Genomic DNA, 25,701 nt, shown 5'->3' on the forward strand with positions numbered 1-25,701 from the left:
CCGAATCTGCTCTCTAGCCATGCTGCAGAGAGATCCAGAGAGCTCAAAGTCTGGCGAGGACCCAGACACAATAACTGGCCTACAAAACAAGGTGTGCCCAGCATCGTTAGAGAGCTAAACAGAATCCAGCCAAGCAAAATTCCCCCAAGAAATTGGCATCGAGCCCTTCAGAACAGGAGGAGTGCAAGAGGTTTGCTGGAGAGGGAGTGTATGTATGAATGTGTGAACCTGCTACACCACTCACCAGTGATGTGACCTTGGGGTAGTTATCTAATTGCTCCATGCCTCAGTAACTCATCTGTAAAATGGGAGGGTTAAATAAGTTATTTATTCAAAGAGGGTAGAACAGTGCCTCCCACATACAAAGGCCATGTAAGTATTGCTGATATTATTAAAAGGGTCTTGAATGGCTAGCAGGATTTTCCTGGCCTGATGGACCCCTCCACGGCCCCCAGAGAGGCTGGCACAGGAGTGGAGGAGGGACTGGGAGCCAGAGAAGCCTCAAGACAGAGTGGACAGCAGTGGCTGGGGCCCCCAAGAAAGGGAGGCTATGCCTGGCCAGGCCCTGCAGACCTAGGTGCTCTCAGCCCTGAGCCCCTGGTCCACCTGGCTACTGCAACCCCAGAAGGTATCCCCTCCCCACTGCCAAGCCCAATTCAGTGCTCAGAGTCCCAGGGCTCTTCCCCAAGTGGGAACATCCTTTCATCTCCTCTTCCCAGGCCCCCTTCTTGAGAACTTATGAACCTTCGGACTGGGTTGGGCTGGGCAGGGCCCAGCTGGCACTGGCTTTGGCTCAGGGGTTGGGTTTCCTGAGAAAAGTCTATGAGACTGGCAGGGTGGAAAAGAAACAATTAAATCTCCCCCAGGGAAGGGGATCCAGAGGAGTCCTAGTCCCTCAGGGGCCCCCAGGCCCTGAACTGGCAAAATCATACATCCGCCAATTAAAGCAGACTCCTCGGGACCCCACCATGCAGCCTTCACTAGCCAGCCCTTGGGGCTAATAGGTACATGGTGGAAAACACTGCCTGGAGGACAGAGTCTTCTCTGTACTCACCTCCTAAACATCACCATCCCACAGCACAAGTCACCATTTGACTGAGTTGGGGGCTATGAGTTGCTTTTTAATTTTCTGAAGATTCCTCCAGAACTAGCTGAGTCCCAATACACCCATTACCCCCATCAAACCCTACACCTCCTTTTATAACAAATATTTTCTAATGTCTCCTGTACTACTAAGTGAAATTCGGGACATGTGCATTCATTTTTTTAAAAATGAAGTTCTGGTTGTAAAAGAAAAATAAAAAGGAAAGTGATTTATAATAAGATACTATGTACACATATTCAGGCATGATCACACTAACAGATAAGAAGACCTAGTCTGAAGGTTGTAAATTCTGGAAAGGCGACAGATAGGTTGATCTATACGGTGGTTGCTTCCCTGACTCAGATTCACAGCCAGCATTGCTGTGAGTGCTTTTGATTTTTCAAAACCTTGAACAACCCTTAATAATATTCAACATCCAATGAAGCACAGTCTTCCCTCCCTTTACTCAGTTGCATTTCTGGAAAATGCCACACATGTTAAACCTGTACAGTAAGTGCCTTATGTTTATATGCAAAACAGAGTAAGAGTCTAGGCTGTGGTCATTACAAAAGATTCTCCCCTACACAAATGCCCAGTGGCTCATTTGAAAGTCTTACAGAGTACTACAGAATTCATTATTGTGCTGCACCTTGCAGGATGTCTGCCTGGCCTCCCCGGCACCTGCCCATCAAATGCTGGGTGAGACCCTCAATCTATCTGCAGCAGGAAAATACCCCCACCACTGTTCAGAACACGCTCAGGGAGAGCTCCATCCCTCACTGAGGACCATGGAGCTGTAGTTGCGCCTCCTCCTCCCCACTGCCTGTCAGGAGAGGCCCTTTACAGCCTGGGCAGGGTGGTCCCACCGCCTCTCAGACTGGAGGTCCCTCTAGGTGGGACCCTCAAGGAGGAAGAGGAATGGGTGCCTATGGGCTCAAGCCCCAAAGCTGGAGGAACCTGGCAGAACCTGGTGACCATACTGACCTATGTGTTCTCCCCCTTCACCCCTCAGGCTGTAGCAAGATGTGGGACAACCTCACCTGCTGGCCAGCCACCCCTCCAGGCCAGGTGGTCGTCTTGGCCTGCCCCCTTATCTTTAACTTCTTTTCACCAATTCGAGGTAAGAGCCCTGGGTTGAGACAAAGAAGCTGAGGCAGCAAAGGTGGTGCCAGCTGGAGTGGGTACTTACCTGTCCAGGAAGTGAGAAGGCGAAGGACAGTGGTCAAAGGGGCTTGAGCAGTCAGTGGGGGGCTTCCTGGAAGAAGATGTGCTGGCACTAGATCTTTGAAGGATTCTCGGGATTTCATTAGCTCTTCACATAAAAGATAAGCACTTGGGAAGGGCTCACTAAATATTTGTTCAGCGATTGATAACTGATTGACTGGCAGATGCCTGACTATGTTAAGGCTCCTGTGTTCCCGTTATCCTGGACTGGTCATGACTGCCTTGCACTGCCTAGAGCCAATGACCTTTTGGGGTTTGCTTACACACCATGTCACGTTCTGCTTCAATGAATGTTCTCATAGAAGGCAGAAAGGAAAAGGAGGAGCCTCTTTAGGAACTAGGCTTTCTTGCTATCGACTAACTAAGGAAACTTCCAGCATATATCCAGCCATTCTTTCATTCAGCGAATGTTTATTAAACATCTACTAGGATGACAGGCACGGGCTAGACAAACACAGTGCGGGGAGCGTTTAAACAGCCGTGCTATCTGCCTGCAGGGACCTAATGCTCCAGTTGAAGACATTTAGCACGAAAACCAAACACATGTCATAGATAGTAAGGAGTGCTGGGAGGGAGAAGGGGTGAGGCACAACACTAAGGCAGGTGTCCACGGACGGCCGGCTTGCCGAGGGGAGGGACAGGCGGCAGAGACCATGCTGGCCCCAGGGACTGAGGGCTTGAACTTTTTCCTGAATTCACTGAGAAATCACTGGGGGCATTAAGCCAGGGACTGACACAGTTCAATTTAGGTTTAGGTTTTTAACTGATAATTTCAAATTTCCATGAAAAGAAAGGATTCTGGGGGTGCGATGGGAAGCCCTAATCACAAGGCAGGTGCAAAGTGGTAATGGTTTGGACTTAGAGCATGACAGAGGAGCCAAGTGGGAAACTTGCCTATGAAGGGGGTGGGGGGCTCGTGGCAGAGAGGGAGGGATCCAGCATATCCCCCCCTCAGGTCTAGGTTTGATGAGCTGGAAGACTCATCAAAGACTAAGGGAGGAGCAGGTCTAGACTGGGTTGGACCTGAGGGAGGAGCAAGTCTAGAGGGGAGAGGATTAAGAGGAGCTGAACCGAGATAAGAATTCAGAGGCCCAGCAGAAAGACTCTTGGGTATCTCTTACTCCAGGTGGCCTTTCCCTCTCTGAACCTGTTTCTCTGTAAAATGGGGACAGGAGGTGGACCACAGAAACTCTTTGGAGCAGGCTGGTTTTGCCCCCCAGTGCTCAGTGTAGTGACCCCTCTCCAGTGAGGGAGAGATGTCGGTGCCCTCCCTAAGGGGTCTGAGAGCAGTCAGAGATGTGCTGGATCTCAGGCCGGCTCCCACCTAGCCCCGCTCTCCAGGGGATCCCGGCACCTGGGCAGGTAGGCAATGAACTCCTCCAGCAGCTCTCACGTGTCCAATCAGCAGAGCCTGGCAACCAGCCTTCTCTCGGATCCCTGGAAGTGCCTGCTACTCGTGTTCCTCCCTGACACTCTGCTAATTGCATTCCTCCTGACGGCTTTTCCTTCTGTCCCTGCTGGAATTGTCAAGGCAGCCCTTTCACTTAAGAACCTGGATGGCAGCCCACCATCTGGCTAACCCCGAGGCTGCCAGCCTCACAGGGGCCCACATGGTGCCTTTGTGCAGATGAGAAAAAGGCAGCCCTTCCTCAGGCAGAGTCAGCCTCTCTCACCAGAACCCACCTAATGACAAGTTGGATATGAGGTAGATTGCAGCTCCCACCATTTATGAGCCAGATGCCCTTGTGCAGTGAACAACCTGCATGGCTGTACTTGGTGGCCTTAGCCTCTGAAAATGATGGACAAAAATAGAAGAGTAGGTTAGGAGAAAATGTAAGGGAAAGAGGGTATGTTTTCCTGGGAAGAAGGTGTAAACTGGTGACCTTGCGCTCCAAAGAGGGAGGTTTGTGAGTAAGGCAGGTGTAGCGTCAGGATAATGCCAACCCCAACTCTTGCCTCTTTGGGTAACAGGACTGGAGAAAGAATGTCCTCCCTGGAAGGGCTGGAAGGGATGTAGTTCTACAGGGAAAGCTGAAGACACCCAAAGAGGACAAAGAGCATTTGACAGAAGTCCTCTCCCAGGGCCGGGGGAGGGGTGCTGGCCAGGCAAGGGACTGCTCATCCAGGCACCAAAGTGTCCGTTGGAGCCTAGTCTTTTGAGGCGTGGTCTGCGTATCTTTCATCTGTGGTGTTTTTACCTTTAAATATTTGAAAAGACATTTTTTTTTTTTAAGAGTGAAAACTAGGATGGCTGTTTTGGGAGGAACATGAGACTGGGAGATTGTGGGGTTAAAGGGCCTAGCCTTTCCCTCCCGCCCTCCATATTCCCACGAAAGCTGTGCTAGTTCCTAGGCCCAGGCTGGAGAGAGACTTTGGACTGCTTCTTGTGGTCTCACGGTGGCCACCCTTGAGATGTTCTCAAGAACATTTCCCTTTGAGACCTGGGCCACAGTCCTAGTGTTCTTCGGAAAGACCACCCAGCCCTGAAGATGACCCACTATTTGCTACCTTCCCCCAATATCTGGGGCAGCCAGGGTTCCAGAGGCCAGGGTGCCCCTTCAACTACCCTGGAAGCCCAGAAAGATGTGGAGTCAGGCTAACCCGGGTCTGTATCCCAAGCCTGCTGCTTCCTTCCTGTGTGACCATAGACAAGTCACCCAACCTCTCTCAGCCTTGGCATCCCCCTCTTTTAGTGGAACTAATCATGACTCCTAATGGCTAGCTTGAACACAGTAACATCTGCTGCCCCCTGCCCCTGCAGAAGGCATGTAAAACAGCTGTGCAGATGCTGAGGGGTCACCTAATTCATGATGGTACCAGGTGCCTGCTATGTCATGGGCCTGGCCTCACCAAGCCCTGGTTCTTCTGGCAAGTGGAGAGCTCAAAACATGAGGCATTCATGTCCCAGCCTCAAAGTTGGCTGATTTGGCCTTTTTCTACTTGCCCCAGGCTGGTGAGGGAAGTCCACACAAGAATCGGATCCTGGGAGGGGCCCACGGTGAGCTCCTTAGATCTGGGGCTGAGGCAGGCCTGAGGCTTACTGAGGGCTTGGTCAAAGCCTACCCAGCTCAGGGGGCAGTGGGGGGAGCTAGGGGGCTGAGTGAGGACTTCTCTTGCAGTGGGAGCCTCTTGTAGCATGAGACTGGGAGACTGTGGGGTTAAAGGCCCTAGCGTTTACCTCTCACCCTCCAAATTCCCCTCAACACACAAAAGCTGTGCTGGTTCCCAGGCCAGTATACACGGGAGGCCTTCTTCGAAAGGGTTGCCAAGTCAGGAAGCTCTCCTGCTTGCTCCAGGACCTTGCAGTGGAAAGAGACCCAGGCCCAGCTACCCTTCCCTGGCTGTCCCCCTGACCCCTTAGCTGTCCCTCAATTCCTCGGCCATCAAGTAGGATGCTAAGAACCTCTTTTCAATGGTAGCCAGGAGGATTTCCAGAAATAGCAGGCAGCGAATCACCAGGTCCAGTGAATTCCAAGCCAAGTTTAGAAATATTAAATGCACATACATTTAATAGCTCTCAGGACAGCTCGACCCCTCTTACAGCTCTGCACCTGGACCCCCGAAACAAGTCCTCAGGTCCCCCCAGTGCAGACAGGGCCAAGGTTACCTGGGAAGGCTCTGGGGATCACACCTGCCGTAGCCACATCTCTCCATGTGGCCTTGGCCCCTCAGAGCCTGGCTTCTCAAGTATGAAGTGGGATTCCCTTCCGCACCAGAGGGTTGAGGGGATCTAGTAAGATCCTGGGCCTCGAGCGCTCTGGACGGGATCGAAGTGCGAAGGTTCTCCAAACTTGTCATGGTGATGGAGGTGATGATGGCAATGGCACTGCTGCTGGTGCTTGTGACAGTGACAATGCCAGTGATGGTGACAACAGTGGTTGTGGTGACCGTGATGGCACTGGTGGTGGTGATGCTGGTCACAGTGATGATACTGGTCCTGGTGGTGACAGTGATGCTGGTGGCAGTGCTCACGTGATGGTGGGATGATGGTGACACCAGTGACAATATGGCTGTGGTGCTGGTAAGGAAGGCGCTGCAAGGCAGAGACCTTAGGACCCATCTTTCTCTGCAATTCCTCATCCCCTCACCTCATCTCCTTCACTACTGTGCTCTCCCTCTTCCTCCAACCCTTTACCTCCTCCTCTTGCCCTCCTCTCTCCTGCTCCTTACATCCCCTTCCTTCTCCTCCCTTGTCTGCCTCCCTCCCACCCCAGCAAGCCAGCTTTCTCCTGGACTCGGACCCAGGCGCCTCTCTAGTGAGTCCTGGGGTAGAGGGAAGGGGATCTTCTCTTCCTCCCTGATTTTCTCCTCTACCCCTTCCCTGGGCTAGAGAGTGGGCAGCCCTCATGTCACATGCCCCCTTAGCCATCTTGTCCCTTTCCTACAGCTTTGGGCTTCCAAGGACAGTGGAAGCTGCCACTGCCCTGGAGCCCCAGGCCCAGCGAAGTTCAGCCCCAAGATCCTGCCGCGCTGTGCTCCTTGATCCCCCTCACACATGCTTTTGCCTGGGTGGGTTCCTGCCAGGACTCCCTGCTTCTCCATTTATGAGGATTTCAGACCCACACCCTTACAGGTGTCCCCCTACCCCACTCCCTGCCTCACCTGTGGTGCCTCTCCAGCAGCACATCTGAGCCACACCAGATGTGGGGGGAAAGCAGGCCCGTCGGCCCAGGCAGGCTGACCCAGGAGGAGCCGCTTGGCCCAGCCAGAGGGCTGCTGTCTGTACCCACAGGACAATGAAACCATCTGTCACCCCAGTGCCTGTGACCCTATGACGAGGGTGAACATTTAGCTCATGACAAGGGTCCTGCGAGTCATTCTGTACCAAGAATCCAGGCTGTGACGAGGATCTCTTTATTATTTGCCTTGCACCAGGGGTCAGTTTCAGATATTACAAGGGGCAGGGCTGAGCCCAAAAAGGCCTGCTCTGACTGTAGCTCATGTTGGAGGGGCCCCTGGCAGCCCTGGAGGAGAGTTTCCCCCCCTCGTGATGCCCTGGGTCTAGTGCAGGGTGGCTGGAGCCTGATGCAGCCGGGGTTGGCAGGGATGAGGTGAGCTTAGAGACAACCTGTGCCTACCCTGCGGACTCACCCTGCCCCCAGCCTCAACCTCTCTCCTCTCCACCCCTGCCCTCCACCCAGGCCGCAACGTGAGCCGGAGCTGCACCAACGAGGGCTGGACGCACTTGGAGCCTGGCCCCTACCCCGTTGCCTGTGGCCTGGATGACAAGACATCAGATGTGGACCAGGTGGGCCTCAGTGCACCCCTGCCGCCCCCAGAGTGCCTCCGCCTGTGAGGCTTCTTCCACTTTCTCAGTAAGAAGTAAGGTTGCTGTCTGTGTGAAAGCCAGGACTCACAGGGTCTGCCCTCCCCCAAACCTCCTCCCTTACCAGACTGGTACTTCCAGTGGCTCATCCCCCTGTCTCTCCCTTACTGGGAACAGGAAGAGGGCTTTTATCAGGATGACACAGAGCAGCAGAAGCTGAAGCAGCATCCCCCGGCTGGGCCACCCTGGGAGCCTTGCTCCAGCTCTGGAGGTGGCAGGGCAGGCAGGTATCATCTTTCCGACTCAGGCAGAGGGAAACTGAGGGGCCAATACCCAGCTGCCAGTCAGGGACAGGAACAGGGACAGGACCGTGGTCCTCAGTCCCAGGACAGGGTTATGTGCCAGAGCAGGTGAAGCTGTATGACTGTGGGCTCAGGAGCCAGGTAGGGATGCTGATAGGAAGGTAGAGCATAAGTGGAGTCCTCAGCTAGGAACCCCTCATTGCCTTGGTGTTGGGACACAGGTGTATATGTGTGTCCATCTGCTATGACCTCTGTCCCACCCCAGACACACTTCTCAGAGCTTTCACTCGTCCCATGAGAGAAACTTCCTCAGAGGCCTTCAGAGCCCATCAGGTCGTCAGGCAGGATCTAAATCCCCTAAATCCCACATGACCACTAGCCTGTACTCTGGCAGGGGTAGGACGTGGAGAGCAAGAAGGGATTTGCCCAGTGACTGAGGCTCTGCATGTGTGTCCATAGGGAGGGCCCTGGGAGGCGCCCAGCAAGAATCCCTTGGATTCCAAAATAGTCCTGCCAGCCCCTGAAAGGCCAGATCACCCTCATCCAGCTGACCACTGCCTCTGAGAGCCCATGATGGGCAGTTATCCCCAGTGTCTTCTTTGCTGTTCTAATTCCCCATGTACCTCTCTTGCTGCACAGGGAAAGGGCCTCATATGGAGTCTGAAGGGCTAGAGTGTTGGGCCGCGAGGGTGCTGAGCCCTGGGCCTCTTCATCTGCTAAGGCAGGGATGGGAGGCCGGGTGGGGGGGCACTTGCCCCTGCCAGCATACCCTGGATGCGGCCACCCCATCCCACCTAAGACTCCCCCATCCGCCCTGTAGCAGCAGCAGTCAATGTTCTACAGTTCTGTGAAGACCGGCTACACCATTGGCTACAGCCTGTCCCTCGCCACCCTTCTGGTTGCCACGGCCATCTTGAGCCTGTTCAGGTGAGGTCTAGCCCCAGCAACAAGCCTTAAAGCAGACCCAGCCAGGTCACTCCTATGCTCCAGCCCGGCCCAGTCGTGCTCCGGCCCCCTCCCCTGACAGCCCCCCTCCCACCCAGGCAGCTCACAGTCCCTGCCCCTGTTCCCCTGCCAGGTCAGCCTCCCCGGGAGACACCAGGCTGCTCAGAGTGTCCCACCTGTCTTGGCCGAGTCCCCATGGATGGTGCTGCGCCTGGGGACAGGGCACCAGGGGGAGGGACTGGCCCTGGAGGCTGAGGCATCGGGAGGCCTGGCTGCCCTGGGCTGGGGTGCCTCGGTGGGGGGGACCTGCCCTCCAGCGGAGCCCCTGGACGGTGTGGTGGGGGTGGGGCTCCAAGGCCCCTGCAACTCCCCAGCACTGCCCACCTTGCACAGGAAGCTCCACTGCACGCGGAATTACATCCACATGCACCTCTTCATATCCTTCATCCTGAGGGCCGCCTCTGTCTTCATCAAAGACTTGACCCTCTTCAACAGCGAGGAGCTGGACTATTGCACGAAGGGCTCGGTGAGAACCCTGCCCGGGCCCACCTCGCTCGCCCTCTGCACCTTGTCACACCTGAATCCCTCTTCTCCCACTCCTTCTCCCTCTTTCCTCTCTCCTCCTTCCTCTTCTCTCTCTCCCCAAGGATGGCCAAAGCCCTATCTGATCCCTTCTGCAGCTCCTTGAATCCCACTCCCCTCCCAGCAACAGGACATGGTGCTCAGCTCCCCAGGTGCTTGCAGACCTGCCCGTGCCTGGGACAGATGCCTCTCCTTGGCAGGAAATGCGACATTTTGTAGCCAGAGTCCACAGCAACCCCCTCCCCACCCCCCACCCTACCCCCACTCCCACCCACCCACCACCACCCCCACCACCCCCACCACCCCACCCCCGCCATCCTGCCACTATCCCTAACTTCCCGAGTGAACTTTGGGAACTCCCCGCCTAAGTTTCCCCATCTTGCAAGGACTTCCAAGCTTCCTTCTACTCCCCCACCCCTGACCCCCACCACCACCACCACCACCTGGAGCAAGTCCAAATACACACAGTCCTTCTCTTCCCTTCTTCCCCTGCCATCAGTCCTGTTCTGGACCTTCCTCAGGAAGAGTAGTTAAGAGAGTGTCTAAGGAATTCATTGCCCATCACTAAGGGGTCCATCTCCAATGATTGTGAGCTTTGGACCCCTTCTCCAAGTGCTCAAGACCAGCCCTGGCTCCTACCCATTCAGGAGGGACCTCAGAAGCAGTGAATTATTTCAGGGATCAGCAATACCTTCTCCCCAGAAAATGAACCTATGATGGTGGAATCTCAAGGATCTTAACAAGAGGGAGAGAAAACCCAGGATGGCCACTCTAGCCAATCCCAGAGCTCCTCAGAGGATCCCACCCAGGAGCTGGGGCCTCTGAGCCACAGAGCCTAGAAGCCAGGAAGCTCCTGCTCTCTTGTTAAGACTAATTGTGGAGCCTGCCTTCCTGGTTCATTAGCAGCTATCTGAAGCTTTTCTAAGGCAAGAAGCACAGATAATTGTCCTGTTAAAGAGATGAGCTATTCTAGTTGTAAAGCAAGTGGGGGAGGACAGGGGACACAGGCCCGCCTGTAGCTGGAAGGACTGGTGTGCCACCTGAGGAAGGATTTTGCAGCCCGAGGGAGAGGAAAGCAAGCTGCTCGCTGAGGATGTCTTAAAGCCAAGGACACAGGAAGGAAGGTTGGGAACCTGTGCTCCAGGGAGCAGTGGAATCCAGAGGGCTTCCTGGAGGGGGATGGCTTTAAGCTCTGGCTCACAGGTATTTGGGCTTGATCTGAAGTGGAAGATTGCTTCTGGGAGAGGACAGAGGGCCCAGAAGACCTTCCAGTGGTGCCAGATGGGCCACCCTGATTGCCCTACTCAGGGATCCCCCTGACTCTTTCCCTCACCTGCCTGAGGAACCCAGTCTCCCACCAGCCCCTCTGCCTCTAGGAGGAATGACCATCCCTTCCCTCTCCATTTCTACTTCCTCTTCCTCTGCCTCTTCCCTGTCCCCACCTGTCCTCAGCACGTCCATCAGAGCCCCACTCCACAGCCCACAGCTCTATACCTTTAGGCAACTCTTGCAAACTGAAGCAAGAATTCTCCCTCATACCTCTTCCAGCTGCCTTCAATCCTAATTGAAATAAGGTGAATGAGTAAGTTGGGGAGGGGTTAGTGAATGGGTAGGTAGATGGCTGAGTAAACAGGTGCATGGATGACTGTGTAGGTGGAAGGATAGATGGGCAAAGCAAGAAAAATTGGATAGATGATGGGTAGAGGAGGGGGTGAGTAGATAGGTGGATGGATGAGTGGATGGATAGCTGGTTAGGTGGACGGATGCTAGTGGATGTCTAATAGGTGGATAGGTAGAAGATGGAGAGATAGGTGGGTGAGTGCATGGATGGATTGATAGATGGGAAGATGAATAAATGATCAGTGGACGTGTGGATGGTGGATGGACAGATGGGTGAGCTGGTAGTGGGTATCTAGTGCGTAAATAAGTGGATAGGTGGGTGGGTGGATAGAAAGAGAGAAGACAAATGAATAGATGATAAACTGACGGATGATGGATAATTAAAATTGCAAGCTTATCCCAAAATATCAGATTATCTAAAATCAAGGATAATGGGAAAACCACCAGGTACCTTTCTAAGGGGACAATGCACAAACATCAAAGAGATTAAACTGGCTGTGCTGCACCTGTGTTTGTTGGCCCAAATAGACTATGGGCAGACAGGGAGCCCTGCTAGCCCCAGTCAAGCCCCTTCTCTGTCCTCCGCCTGCAGGTGAGCTGTAAGGCAGCCGTCGTCTTTTTCCAGTACTGTGTGATGGCCAACTTCTTCTGGCTGCTGGTGGAGGGCCTCTACCTGCACACACTGCTTGCCGTCTCCTTCTTCTCTGAGCGGAAGTACTTCTGGGGGTACATACTCATCGGCTGGGGTATGGTACCAGGGAGGGCTTCCAGGCTGGGGACAGAAGGGACAAGGCCGGGGAGCCCACTAGAGGGTGGGTGCCGACCCTGCACACTTAACTATCCCTGGGCTGCAGGTCCTGCCAGGCTCTCTGTGGAGGGTTGACAAAAGTCCCCCAAATGTCTGACCCCAGGGCAGGTGCCCTCAGGCTGCAGTTGCTCCTGGGGCCCATCTGTGGGACAGGTTCTGTGAGCGCCTATTTCCCCTCCAGCCCTTGAAATACAGGGCCACTGCCAGTCTGTAAAGTGTCTCCATCAAAATTATAAAAAGTTTCTCCCTTTAGGTGGACACAGCCCCTCAGGCATAGAGCTCCACCCCGTCAATGGATGGAGCATCTTTGCACCATGAACAATCTATGCCACCACAGGTGGCAGCCCTGGCAACCTACCCTCTTCCCCCTTTATCTCTGGTTCTTTTTCCTAAATCTCTCTCTTGTGCCCTCTCCTCTCTTTCTCTCTCCTTCGGCCCTGTCAGGGGTGCCCAGCACATTCACCATGGTGTGGACCATCATCATGATCCGTTTTGAAGATTATGGGTGAGCTGCCACCGTGCCCCTTCCCTCTGGCTGCCATCACTCAGGGCAGGTTCCCTGGGTGGGATGAGGGGGACCTGGGAGTAACAGACTCTGGACCTGTAGTTTCTAAAGGGTTCTGGGGCAGAGCTGAGGGAGGGCCTCTGACTTGGGCTGAGGATAACTGCTCTCATTCTCCCCCATCATGCTCTGTTCAGATGCTGGGACACCATCAACTCCTCACTGTGGTGGATCATAAAGGCCCCCATCCTCACCTCCATCTTGGTAAGACCTCTCCCTACCACATAGAGATGGGGAAACTGAGGCCCAGATTGGGTAGTCAGCTTACTTCAGGCCACAGGAAATTCACGTCAGGGTTAGAAATGAAACACAGGCTTCCCACTGCCTATGCAGAATTTTTTTAAAGATTTTATTTATTCATGAAAGACACAGAGAGAGAGGCAGAGACATAGGCAGAGGGAGAAGCAGACTCCCTGTGGGGAGCCCGATGCAGGATTCAATCCCAGAACCCGGGGATCATGCCCTGAGCTGAAGGCAGATGCTCAACCACTGAGCACCCAGGTGCCCCTGCCTATGCAGGATTATCCCCAGTCCTTTTCCCATCAGTTCTTCTTCTAGGGTCAAGAAAATGGATTGGAAGGCCCAGTCTTTAAGATGTGAAGTAGAGTTCCCACATAGCCTGCCCAAAGGGTGAAAAACTAGGGAAAAGATAAGATGGACAGGCAACAGGGTCCTGGGGGAAAAAAATAGTCCAGGGAGCTGGACAACCAGGCCTCCTCCCCTTTCTGACCATCAATCTTGACCTCATTCACCAGGTGAACTTTATCCTATTTATTCGCATCATCCGAATCCTGGTTCAGAAACTTCGGTCCCCAAATGTTGGGAAGAGTGACAGCAGCCCATACTCGTGAGTAAGCCCTGGGACCTCCCCATGTCTCTGTCCCCAGTCTTCAAATCTGCCCACATTTCCTTAAAGTTCTCTGAGAACTTTGATGACTCCAGAGTCACCAAAAAGCCACCCTGCTCTTGCCCACCTCCACCCCCATGGCCTGGCTTAGCCCTCAAGTGTCCCCTTCCCCAGCCCCACCGTCACCGGTCTCATGAGCCCCAGACCTGCTTATCCTGCGGTCACTTACCTAAGCAAGTGATCTGACCCAGGTATGCATTTGCCACCAAGCCACGGAGCTGGAGAAGACAACAGATAACCTGTGCTTTATTCACACCACGTGCCCAGTCCCTGGCACGTGTCCAGTGCAGAAACGGGACACAGTAAATGCACAGTAGATGCATGCCCTGGGGGAGCCCCCAGCTGAACAATGGGGTAGCCACATTCTGGATGCAGTAGCCCCCAGTAATAGTCCACCTGCAGAGGACGTGCAATAGGCATGTGTCAAGGAGTTTCCCCACATCATCTTATGTCATCTACACAGTCCCCTCTAAGCTGTTCCCATTTTACAGGTGAGGAACTAGACACACACTTCCTCTTCTTCAAGGGTCTGGGAGCACATCGCCATGGCAGGGGAGGGCACGGCATCCACGGGACTGTGGTCATCCTGCTTACTTAGGTGTGAGGGCTGTCCTCTGCTCTTGGGAGGACTGGAGGAACAGGAAGGGTTCCATGAGAATGACAGAGCTTGAAGACCGAACAAAAGAGATAGTAGGGTGGCTGTGGGGCGATGTGTAGGGGTCTGCCTGCCTACAGATGGGAATAGGAGATTGCTTATCAGTACTCCAGAGACCAGACAACCCGGGGGCTTCCCATAAGGCCCTTCCAGTCCTGAGCTTCTGGACCATTCCTGGCTTGGCTTCTCTTTGGGGAGTCTTGTGCTGTGGTTCTAAGATTCTTGGCTAGAATGTCACGAGCTGCTGGATTTAGGATTCTATTCTGGAATCCTGTGATTCTCTCTGCTGAGACTAAGGCTCACGTTCCTGGTGTGACGGCATTCTCCCCCGCTGGGTGCGTAGGAGGAGCTTCCCTTCCAGTCTGAGAACAGGAAGGCACCGCAGGGGTCTGTAGTCTGCCAGGGGGCAGCATTTCGGGCCTGTGCATCCTCATCCTCAACTTTGCCTGTGGGGCCCTGTGTTCCCCAGTGTACCACTGCTCCAAAGGACTTGGATTGGAGGCAAAGAGCTGGTCAACACCAGGGCCCCGTGGGTGAGACAGAAACTGAACAGCTGTCGGCAGTCAGAGGGTGGGGGGAATAGGAGATGGAGCTCCCTGCTGAGGGGCTGTTAGCTCCCACTCTCCACCTCCCCATAAGCCTTCAATTTAAAGAAAGCCTCCATCTGTCAGCTTGGGCTAGGTTTGTGGCCAGAGATGGGTGGGCAGTGCTCAAGATCTTGGCACGGCTGGGAACCAGTTCCAAGAAGAAGGAGCAAGAGGGGCAAGGCCAGCATCTCTGCCCGCAGTCTGCTGTGGGACCTGAGGCCCAGGACTAATGTTCCCTGGATTGACTGCCAAAGAAGAAGAAGAGATAAAGACCAAGACCCCTGCCCCTCAGCCCTCTCCCAGCCAGGGAACCATGGGTTCACACTGCATGGACCAGTTCTGAGGTCAGGTGGCTGGGAGGCCTACACCAGGATGACCCCTGCTCCACGGGAGAGGGATGAGTCATTTAGAATTAATATTAACCCTACCAAGCACACAAGGCTGGTGAAGGAGGCGCAGGTCCTTCAGGGGAGGCTGGGAGTGTGTGTATTGGCGTGGGGAGGCTGGGAGAGAGAGAAGCAATTGCAGAAAATGTGGTAACTCCTAGAGAAGTGGACAGCTGAGAAGCCAAAGGCAGCTGTGCTAAACCATGCACAAACTTGAGCGCTCAGCATCCTCCCAAGTGGCCTGGGGCATATGTGGTCACCCCAATTACAAAGACTTCTTTCCCAAATGGCCTCATCCCCAGTAGAAAATTGGTCTCTCCTAGAGGCACTGTACTTTATAGCACCTAAAGCACTTCTGAGCTTACAGTTGGGCCGCATTTCTGTAATTTGATCATGTTGAGCATACATAAAGATTAGGGAAACTGAGACCAGGAGAGGAGAAACCAGGATCTCCTGTTGGCTGAGAACATCTCTCCCTTTGCTGCCACCGAGCCTGAAATACTAGTCTCAACTTCAGAGTTCAGTACTGGCCTCCTTTATAGTCTCTCCTCCAGAAGGGTGAGAATAGAGTGTCCTCCGTCAAGCTTTCCTCCAGGCTAGGAGAGCTGAGGGGCATGAGGGCATAGGCACTGCAGATACGGAACGGAAACAGGCGCACATAATATTTCCAGGAGCCAGCAGCCCACCCTCACACATCCCGGTCATTGTCGCTATCTCCTGTACCCACTGTCTGCCCCTCCCCTGTTCCCAGGAGGCTGGCCAAGTCCACCCTTCTGCTGATCCCCCTGTTTGGAGTACACTACATCATGTTCGCCTTCTTTCCCAGCAACTTTAAAGCTGAGGTGAAAATGGTCTTTGAGCTCATCGTGGGGTCTTTCCAGGTATGAACTCTCAACCGAAGGCTGTGGTCTTCTCTGGGCTTTAAGGGAAGTTAACCTGCGGCCTTGGCCCCATGCCAGTGGCTTCCATTTTTTTCACCGTAATAAATACTGATTAAGTACCTACTGTATGCTTAGCTCTTTGATTAACCAGGGGAACACAGGGGGGCTAGGGCCAGGGGTGGTACAGGGCTAGGGGCTCTCAGAGTCCATCCACCTCACCTCTCCTGCTCCCTTCTTCTGCAGGGTTTTGTGGTGGCCATCCTCTACTGCTTCCTCAATGGCGAGGTAAGCCCCTCCCAGACCTTGGGGACCAGGCAATAGCACTCTGGTTGGCCCAGGGTCTGGAAACACTTATGGGATATGGGAGCAAGGATGGATTAAATCTTGCTACTCCAAGTGTGGTCAGACCAGAACATAGGTGATGGCACACACTTAGCACCTGGTTAAAAATGCTGTTTTAAGCCCCACCCATGCCCCCCAGGACTGGCTGACTTAGCAAATGCATTTTAAAACAGACACATACACACCTGGGATTCTGGTGCACCTCAGTTTAAGTAGCTGGGTGCAGAGAATGGAGATGGAGGGAGGGGCAGGGGTGGGCAGCCAGTGGAGCCAGTTACTGTGGAGCACTGGTTACAAAGCACAGAAATCCATCCACTCACTGAGCCCAAGTGAGCTGGTGGGCAGGGATCAGAGAAGGGGGATACAGCCACTCCCAGGCCAGCACCCCTCTCCCTCCCTGGCCTGCATTCTCTGATCCTCTCTGCCTCCTTTCTCCTCCTCCCCTTCCAAGGCCTTGACCTGACCCCCATTCCTATGTGGTCCCAGCTGTGCGCTGGCCAAGGTTGCATCCGGGTCTCTCAATGTAGACTCCCCAAGAGGATATGACTGGGTGGCTCAGCACCCTAAATCCCGAGCGGCCCGATGGCTTCTTGGGGGCGGGCTTGACGGCCCTTCCTTCCCCAGGTGCAGGCCGAGCTGCGGCGGAAGTGGCGGCGCTGGCACCTGCAGGGCATCCTGGGCTCCAACGCCAAGTACCAGCACCCCTCGGGAGGCAGCAACGGGGCCACGTGCAGCACGCAGGTGTCCATGCTGACCCGCGTCAGCCCCGGCGCGCGCCGCTCCTCCAGCTTCCAGGCCGAGGTCTCCCTGGTCTGACCCCGGGCGCCCAGCGGCCCAGCGCGGGCCCTCGCGCGCAGCACCCCGGCGCCACCGGGCGGACGCCGCAGGCGAGGTCAGCCCCAGCCGGGTTCGGAGGCTGTGCCGACCCCCCGGCCGCTGTCCGGACGCCCCCGAGAGCGCTCCCCCGGCGCCTCCCCGAGGAGAGGAGGGGGCCCAGGTGCGCGAGCCGTTGGCTGCGCGCTGGAGCGCGGGGGCTCGAACCGGAGGACGAGAGGACGAGGGGCGGGGCGCGGTCTCGGACTCCTCCCGCCCACGGCTGACTCGGCGCAGGGAGCCCTCGGAGCCCACCCAGGACCCCGGGACGGCCGGCGCGCGTGCCCGTCCCCGACGGTGGGCCTGGGAACGCGGAGCACGCGCCGAGGACACAAGGCTCTTGCCCCTGCAAGTCACCGCCGCCGCCGCCGCCGCCGCCGCCACCTGGACGGGCCCGAAGTTCCTCCTTTGGGTTAAGCGCTGCCATTCAGGCGTCTCTTCCGAGATGCCCACCCCCACCCGGCGTCGTCCTCTAAGCTGCCAGCCCCTCCCCCCGTGGAGGAGGGCCTGCCCCGGCCGCGGGCAGGTGCGGTTCTGATAGGGAGTTTAGTTTGGGAGCACACCTGTCTCCATCGTCCCGCCCAAGTGGAGCGGCCGGGATGGCTGGAACAGTTGAGACTGCCGCCAGCCCTGCCCATCCCCACGGGCAGGGGAGGCCTCCCTGGGCTGGCCACCTGTGTGCCCGGCTCAGAGACGTGCCCTCCGGAGCCCCTTAACCCTCACGTACCCAGTAAGGTGGGAACTCCGGTCCCTGTTGCACAGACCAGGAAACAGTCTCACAGAGCGGTACCTCCCCTGTCACACAGCTTAGGGTTTGATCTCCGATCCGACTGACGGGAAAGTGAAAGCTCTTAACTGCTGCATTTTATATATTTTAACAAGCTGAATCCTCTTGGTTATTTGTATCACCACTAATATTATTACCACCTTCCCTGCAACCCCATTCCCACCCGACCCACCCTGGCATGTGACTGAGGAGTCCTCTGGCCCCTACCTCATCCGGACAAGGGGCTGGTGGCCCTAGCATCCTGTCTGCCCTGCACCCTGTGGCCACATGGCTTCCTGCCCACGCCCCAGCCACAAGACCCCCTCAGTTCTGCAAACAGGCTTGTACAACAATAAATGGTGGGTTGAATTGTCTTGGTTTCCCTGGTGAATGATGTTCCCATGTGGTCTAAAACCAGGACTGGCTTCCAACGTACAGCTGTTTTCCCTCATTCAGAGGAGGGGAGGTCACTTTAGCCAGCTGCCACTACCCCTCTGGCTTTGGATGGGAATCCTATACTCCCGAGTGAAGAGTATGCAGTTCTAAAAGTCTTCAACTCATGTTTCACTGAGTGGTATCCTCTGCCTTCCAGGAGTGATGAGATTATACCAGGTCTGCATTGTGTCCCCTGACCCTGTAGATCCAGCCAAGAGGAGACAATTCTATTCTTGGATCAGTAAGAAACAGCTGACAGAGCTGCCTGTGATCCCAGAATGGTTAAGTGGGAGCATTTTGCAGGCCACAGTGATTCCTGCAGACAGGGAGGGGTGCATGGGGGTATGAGCTGACCATATTGACATTGTCCAGAGTTCAGCTAAGAGGAGATAGAGGACAGAACAAATATCATCAAAATGAGTGACAGGTCCAATATGACTAATGGAAAAGTTTAGACACAGAGGCAGTAGGGCAAAGTCGATGTCAGTTAGCAAGAGAGGTCTCCAAAGCCATTGGCTGACCTGACCCCTTGGCTTCCACTTCCTGCAAACTTGCAAAGAGGCTATCTCGCTATAGAAGCAGGAGAGGAATGCCACACTGGTAAAAAGAAAAAGGAGGAGAAGAAGCAGAAGCAGCAGCAGTGGCTAGAATAGACTGGCAAAGGCTCAGATTTGCTTACAAGGCTCCTTCAAAGGCTTGTCCTACTCAGCACCATCCCAGGACCCATCACCAAATGACAGCCCCCATTCAGCATACTGCAGAGGCCCGAGTCCAGGGCAGTTAGGCCAGAGTCAGAGTGACTGAACCCAGCGCAGGAGCAGCCCCAGGCACATACCCTTGGATCAATGGCCCAAGAGGTCTGGCGGTAGCAAACTCTCCCCATCTAGATTCACATGTCATGCCCTGTGCATGGTCAGCTATAGGACGGAGGAGGGAATGTTCCTAGCTTTGGTTTCTGGCACTGTCCGACCTGCTGGAGAGAGCATTCTTGGCACTCACCATCTCTTTCCCTGCCTGGGCCAACAGCAGTGACCACTGATGGGGTGCTGGTGGTGGAGAGCTGGGTGGGGGCATTTGGGGCACCTGGAACTAATTCCATTCTTCCCTGAGAGTCCCACCCCTACTATTCCAAGGCACAGGGTATAAGAGGGATGCCGATGGCCATGCTCCTGTTGCCCAGCTGGGCAATGTCACTCACTCTGATTTCCCTCCTCCCCTTCCCAACTCAGGACCTCTCTGAACTGAATACAGAGACCTTGTCTACCAGTAAAGTCCAGAAGACCCAGCACTAGTCTTTTAGTCCCAATTCTGATTCAGACGTTCTCATAGACTGGTTCTCCCTCTCTGGGCCTCAGGTTTTCCACCTGGTGGTTGGGTAGCCTCAGCTCCTGGCTAAGGCAAGAGCAGCTAAGGAGGAAGGGGCTGCTCAGGGCAGCCACCTGCTCTGTCCTCTGAGCTCAAGGAAGACACCAACTGGAGGAAGATCCCCCAGCAGACTGGGAACAAGAGACACAGTGGGGGATGAAGGCTGTGAGAGAATGAGGGAGGAGGGGAAGCAAATGGAAAGAGTTAACATATCCTAGAAGCAGGGCATTTGCAGAGGAAAGGGCAGCACCTTACTTTCCAAATCAGGGACCCCACAGGCTCCCTGAGCTAGGAGAAGGCCAGGAGGGGCCAAGCTGGACCCAGCCCATCCACCACAGTGCCTTAAATCGACCATTAGTGAGTCACGGCATCAGGGTAAGGAGAGAGCCCTGGGGAGACCAGACTTATCAGCCAGGAGAGTGGCAAGTGAAGCAAACATGGAGAGACCAAGATATTGGGAGGACAAAAGGGAGGACATTGGTGGCATCCTGCCCTAGAGGTGGCAGTAGGGGCAAAGCCCAGTGTTGGGCGATCAGGAACAGAGAGAAGCTGAAACAGCATCTCAGGCCAGCAGAGACCATGGCCAGACATCCCAAGCTGCCTATGGAGTTGGGGTGACCATGAACAGCATCTCTCCTGCACTCCCTCTTCCCTCCAGCTCCCAGGTCTCTCTCCTGCCTCTTAGGGCACCGGCAGGAGAGCCAGTCCGGCTCATCTCTATCGCCACCTGGTGGGTACCTCAAGTACTTCACCAAGGTTGGCCTTTCCGCCCCAAATGCCAGGGTGCAGGCCCCACCCCAGGAAGCCAGGTGACACAGAGGGCAGGATTCTCCCCTCAGTATCATTTCAGAGTGAAATACAAGAGGGAAGAGATTGTGAGACCACAGGATTTGTGACCCCAGGGACAGCCTGGGATTAGGAAGATTAGGGAGACCAGGCCCCTGACTTTTGTGGCACAAGGTGATTCCTGTCTCAGTCCCAACTGTAGGGTTGGGTCTCTAGGGTACAGATTGGGCCCTGGCCCTTGTCTGAGCCCTGACTCCATTCCCTGAAGGCAAAGCCCAGTTAACTCATGTGGGTACCTCCTGAAGAGAGGAACAAGGGGCCCTCCAACCATCCTGATGCAGAGTCACCATCAATTCGATGGCAGAGGTCACTATGTGGACAGTACCTGCCACTCTAGGGCACAGGCTAAACAAGGAGGGCGGCCAGTGTGTCCACTGAATGGATAGGGAGCAACATTCCAGGTGAAGAGAGGTTGTCTCTAAGGACCAAGCAGTGATCTCTAGATTCCCAGAGGGCATGATGGATACCAGGAATACCTGAATCCAAGTGAGCAGGTACCTAGGGTTGGTCCTTAGCAGCAGGAACCCAATGCAGGCTTCCTAAATGGGGCCAAGGGGATGAGGCAGGGGCACTTGGGGCAGGCCACCCTGTCTGCTCAGAAGGGCCCCAGGGGCAAGCCAAGGGAAAGGTGGCAGTCCATCATTCGGGTGAGGGAAGAGGAGGAGGGGTTTTGGGGAGATGGTGACCTGGTTTGGGACATGCTGAATGTAATATCTGTGGGCTATCTGGGGAGAGCCGTGAGCCTACTGAGATCAGGATCTGAAGCAACAAGGCTCAGGCAGGAGTGGGGAGACCAGGACAGCTCCCATGGGGGAGGGGCTACAGGGAGTCTGTATCTGCAGGCACCCCCATCTGGCAGCACTGGGCCCAGTGGGGTGAGGAGTCAGCTTCAGCCCCTCCATTCCCACCACTTGCCCAGGGCCTGTTCCCTGAGCAATGACCCTGCCTCCCTCCAGTCTCCCGCCATGTGGGAACAGGAACTGTTCTTATCTCTCCCGAGGGAGGGGGCCGGAGCCACAGCTGGCAGTCATTAAACACCCTGATCAGGCCAGGGATGGCGGAGATATTAATAGCCGGGAGTCAATGGCCCAGGAGACACAGCCTCCCAGGGACAGGGACAATAACCTCGGCAGGCCTTGGGGATGAGGAGGGCAGATCAGGAGGCCATCCTGGCAATGCCCTAGCCTCCGCACAGGACATATGGGGTAACCAGAGTCCAGAGAAGGGAAAGGACTTGTTGGAATTGCCAGCGAGTCATTGGCAGAACCCATCCTTGAACCCAGATCTCAAAATCCTGGGGCCCTGCTTCGTCACCTGGATTGTCATAGAGGAGATTCATTGAGAGTGCTCTGCGGAAACACAAGCAGAACAGTCCTAGCAGGAGACACCAATTCCTTAGTCTCTTTATAAAAATCTTGGTATTTTGTTCAGTGTGTGTTTTTTGCATTAGCTTCATTTTTTAAAATATTGCATTAAATTATTTTTTATCCTGGTTACTGAATTTTTTGCCACCTCCTTAAATTCTGTATCTGAGGCGAATGTCTTGCTTGCCCAGCCCGGCTCCCAGAGGACCCGGCACCCCTGGGTCCCAACATGTCAGGTGGAAAACCCTGAAGCCTTCTGAACCGGCCTCTTCAGAGCTCAGAGGGCAAGCGTCCTGCCTGGACGACGGCTACTAAAAGTAGGCAGCCCCAGGGTTAATGCAGCAGCTCAACCTAGTAGTTTCTGTCTGTCTCCTCTGCCATCCTCAGTATTTTGACTTTCATCCATAGATGTATCCCTGCACGATTACAAGATGGCTGTCAGTACCCCCCAAACATCATGTTCTCACAGAACCCCATCCAGTGGCAGAGACAATGTCTCCTGTGTGGCTCGTTTTATCAAAAATATAAGCTATCCCAGAACCCACCTTCTGCATGCATTCCTCAGGCTCTTGGGCCAGGACCAGGTCACATACCCAAGCCCCAGCTACAACTTCCAGAAGGAAAGTTGATCTAATAAGGAAGGATGTGTGTGTTTTGGGAGGGGGGTGACTGCTGACTCTCAGTCTCTTTCTGGATGTGTCTTTAGGTAAATATGTGGCCTTTTAGCTTCCCTCCACCTGAGCCTAGTGGCACAGTATAAGGTAGAGGTGAGGAAGCCCAATTAAGTGTGGGAGAAACAGAAAACACTTTGGGTGTTTTGTGCAGAAAGACATTTAATGTAGGGAATTATACATAGAAATGTTTGGAGAAATGGAAGTTAGGGCACGCTTCTGCCCTGTGGTAGGTCACCCTCCCCCAGCTGCCACCTCGCAGGAAATGATTGCCAATATCCTAGTGCCCACCCAGTAAGCCGGTGACAAGAAAGTGGAAGGAACACGGTGTCCTGCTGCTGCAAAAACTCATGTCTGTCAGATTGCACGCTGGAAGGAGAATGGCCTTCGCCTCCCTTCTGCCTTCCAACTCTGTCCTGCCGTGCTTCCCTCTGGCAGAGCCGAGGCTGCATCCAGATCCCTAGCAGCAAGCAGGCTGGGAAATGTAGCCTTCGGCCTTCTAACCCCTGCATCACATGGGAATATGGAAGGGGCAGGGAGAGAGAACGGGTGCCAATATATGATTTCTAGCGCAGAGGCTCAGGTGGCCTTGTAGCCTGAGTCCCCAGAAAGAGAGCCTGAGACAAAAGTCTGTGCCCAGGAAATAGGAACGGGGGACAGAGAAGTGTGAAACAGGAAAATGGGGAAAGCCAAAGTGAAGGTCGGTTATTGTGCTGGTCACCACTCTGATCCTGCACGAGGAACAGGCAGGACAGCTCAGGAGTGTCCTCCCAAGGGTCAGGACAGCATTCGCCCCTGGCTCCCACCATCTATGGCTCCAGGGCTGCCCACGTCGGCATCCTCATACTTCCATGTGTGAGTTGTCAGGTGGGTTCCTGCAGGTGTCCCACACCGTGGCTTCAGAGGAACTCTGGGCAGAAGGTGACAACTGAAGTGGGGAATGGGCTCTTCCTGTAGGAGCTGGAAAAAGAAGGTCAGTAGGCTAGGAGGCAGCAAGTCCAGGACAGGTAGCCTCTTCTGGCAGAGAATAGGAGCCCTGCATGAACGTCCTTCCTTGTGCCACCTCTGTACTAGGATCTCTTTATGGATATGCGGCCGTATCCATCATAGGCTGTTCTCTTGGCTGAGGCCCCAGGGCCTGCCCTGGCAGATCCAGCCCCACCTTGGCTCACTCTCCCCTCCTCCAAGCCTCTATCCAGCACTGGGTGTGAGCCCCTTCACCTCATCATTAGCCGTGGCAGTGCCACCATGCCAGGCCCACCCCCTCTGATTCAGCTGTCCTCCTCATGCCATGGGGAGCACACAGGAGCTTCCAGATCCCTTCCAGGCCTCTGGGAGCTGAGAGGGGCCTTGGTGATGCTCACTATGACTTTCTCACCATCAGATCCACAGTTCTATCATTTTTCCCTAGTAAGGCCACCTAAGGGGCACAGGCTCCGTGGGAAGCTGACTCCAAGTGCAGAGTGGGACACATGCCCCTCTATTTTCACCGGTTAGGGTTTTTTCCCCTCAAGATCTCATCCCAGAGAATGACAACAGGACTTGTGTGAGAGATTCTTCTCCTTCTCTGTCTTGCCACTTGCCAGTTGAAAATGGGCTTTCCTCCCTCCCTCCCCATCCTTCCTTCCTGCTCCCTGAGATGGCATTCATCCCTCTCCCACCCCACCCATCCCCTGGGTCATAACAATGGAGTGGCTCCAGGGAAATACAATAGCAGGAGGCAGGAGATGAGAATTACATTGCTTTTTTTTTTTTTTAAGTTTTGTTTATTTATTCATGAGAGACACAGAGAGAGAGAGAGAGAGAGAGAGAGAGAGGCAGAGACACAGGCAGAGGGAGAAGCAGGCTCCCTGCGGGGATCCTGATGCAGGACTCCATCCCAGGAACCCAGGATCACGACCTGAGCCAAAGGCAGATGCTCAATCACTGAGCCACCCAGGCATCCCAAGAATTATATTGCTTTAATATTTTCAAAGTATAGATGCCATAACATTCATTCAGCAAATAGTTACTGAGCACTTACTATATAGACAGAGTGACCAAGGCCCCATCCTCATGGAGCTAAGCCCCTAATGGAGGAGTCAGATCATAAATGAGGAAAGTTACATGAGGATGAAAGGTATAGCACAGGAAAGATAGTCAATAATATTGTAATAACTTATGGTGACAGATGGTGACACATATTGTGGTAAGCACCCAGTAATGTACAGAATTGTGGAATCACAGGGCACCTGGGTTGAGCGTCTGCCTTTGGCTCAGGTCGTGACCCTGGGGTTCTGGGATGGAGTCCCCACAAGGAGCCTGCTTATCCCTCTGCCTATGTCCCTGCCTCTCTCTGTGTCTCTCATGAGAAAATAAATAAAATCTTAAAAAAAAAAAAAAGACTTGTGGAATCACTAGGTGGTACACCTAAAACTAGCATTGTATGCCAGTTATACTCCAATAATAAAATATAAAAAATAACTATTGATGCTCACAGAAAAATAAATGAGGACAATTATAGAAGGAAGAAGGCCAGATGAGGGGCTAGAGAGGGGGGGTTCTCTGTGAGTTGGGGTGGTCAGAGGACTTCTCCCCAAAGAGGTGAGAATGGAGTAGGGCAGCAAAATTAGAGGACTGTAAACTATATGCACCAGAGCCACGGCTCAAGAGCTTAAGATCCAGGTCAAAACCTGTAGCCCCTGCCTCTGCAGCAGCAGCCTGAGCAGTACGTGAAGAGACACATACTGGGGCCGGGGGCTTGCTGCTCCCTGGGTGACCAGGAGGGGCTGCCCGCCTGGACACGGGGAACCTTGCTTCTTGGGCCTTCCATTGCAACAGCAACCAGTCAGGCCCACAGATGCCATCCGGGTGTGCGAACCGAGAGGTTTCCCCCACCCCTGCAAATCCCAGCCCAGTGTCTTCTATGGTGCCAAGTGACAGAGAACAGGCAGCTCTTGAAAAGACTAATATTTACTCTTTCCAACAGGAGCTGGCACAGGCTATTTCCTGCAACTGGCATCTGGCTCGCCCCATGGGATGGACGCCACAAGGGTCACTAGAGGAGATAGGCAGATGTCCCCACGGACACCAGCACCCAGACAGACGTCGGGCCTCCGAGACGGGGCTGGAGCATGCTCCAAGGTCCCACCCGACACGTGGCATCTCCGTTTGCACACCTTCGCAGGGGCGTGCTCACCGCCCCCGGAGCCCTGCTGGCCAGCCCTGTGAGAAAGTTCATCCTGCTGTTA

General features: G+C 54.5%; 2 protein-coding genes across 6 annotated transcripts in view; one reads left to right on the forward strand and one right to left on the reverse strand.

Moving 5' to 3' along the window:
- Positions 1-17,923, forward strand: part of VIPR1 (vasoactive intestinal peptide receptor 1) — a 31,976-nt gene extending 14,053 nt beyond the window's left edge. For 4 of the 5 annotated variants that reach the window (XM_072726573.1, XM_072726575.1, XM_072726572.1 and 1 more), the window contains exons 3-13: positions 2,097-2,204; positions 7,450-7,556; positions 8,697-8,803; positions 9,215-9,347; positions 11,616-11,769; positions 12,276-12,336; positions 12,531-12,597; positions 13,149-13,240; positions 15,680-15,809; positions 16,053-16,094; positions 16,776-17,923. In XM_072726573.1, the coding sequence (XP_072582674.1) occupies positions 2,097-2,204; positions 7,450-7,556; positions 8,697-8,803; positions 9,215-9,347; positions 11,616-11,769; positions 12,276-12,336; positions 12,531-12,597; positions 13,149-13,240; positions 15,680-15,809; positions 16,053-16,094; positions 16,776-16,967 (1,193 nt within the window). In that variant the 3' untranslated portion in view covers positions 16,968-17,923. The remainder of the gene's footprint in view (positions 1-2,096; positions 2,205-7,449; positions 7,557-8,696; positions 8,804-9,214; positions 9,348-11,615; positions 11,770-12,275; positions 12,337-12,530; positions 12,598-13,148; positions 13,241-15,679; positions 15,810-16,052; positions 16,095-16,775) is intronic. The other variant, XM_072726576.1, reaches the window with a different exon arrangement.
- A 4,692-nt stretch (positions 17,924-22,615) lies between these two features.
- Positions 22,616-25,701, reverse strand: part of SEC22C (SEC22 homolog C, vesicle trafficking protein) — a 36,704-nt gene continuing 33,618 nt past the window's right edge. Inside the window, exon 7 of the mRNA XM_026000939.2 lies at positions 22,616-23,431. Within this exon, the coding sequence (XP_025856724.2) occupies positions 23,249-23,431 (183 nt within the window). The 3' untranslated portion in view covers positions 22,616-23,248. The remainder of the gene's footprint in view (positions 23,432-25,701) is intronic.

Source organism: Vulpes vulpes, chromosome 11, assembly GCF_048418805.1.
Source record: "Vulpes vulpes isolate BD-2025 chromosome 11, VulVul3, whole genome shotgun sequence".
NCBI lineage: Eukaryota > Metazoa > Chordata > Mammalia > Carnivora > Canidae > Vulpes > Vulpes vulpes.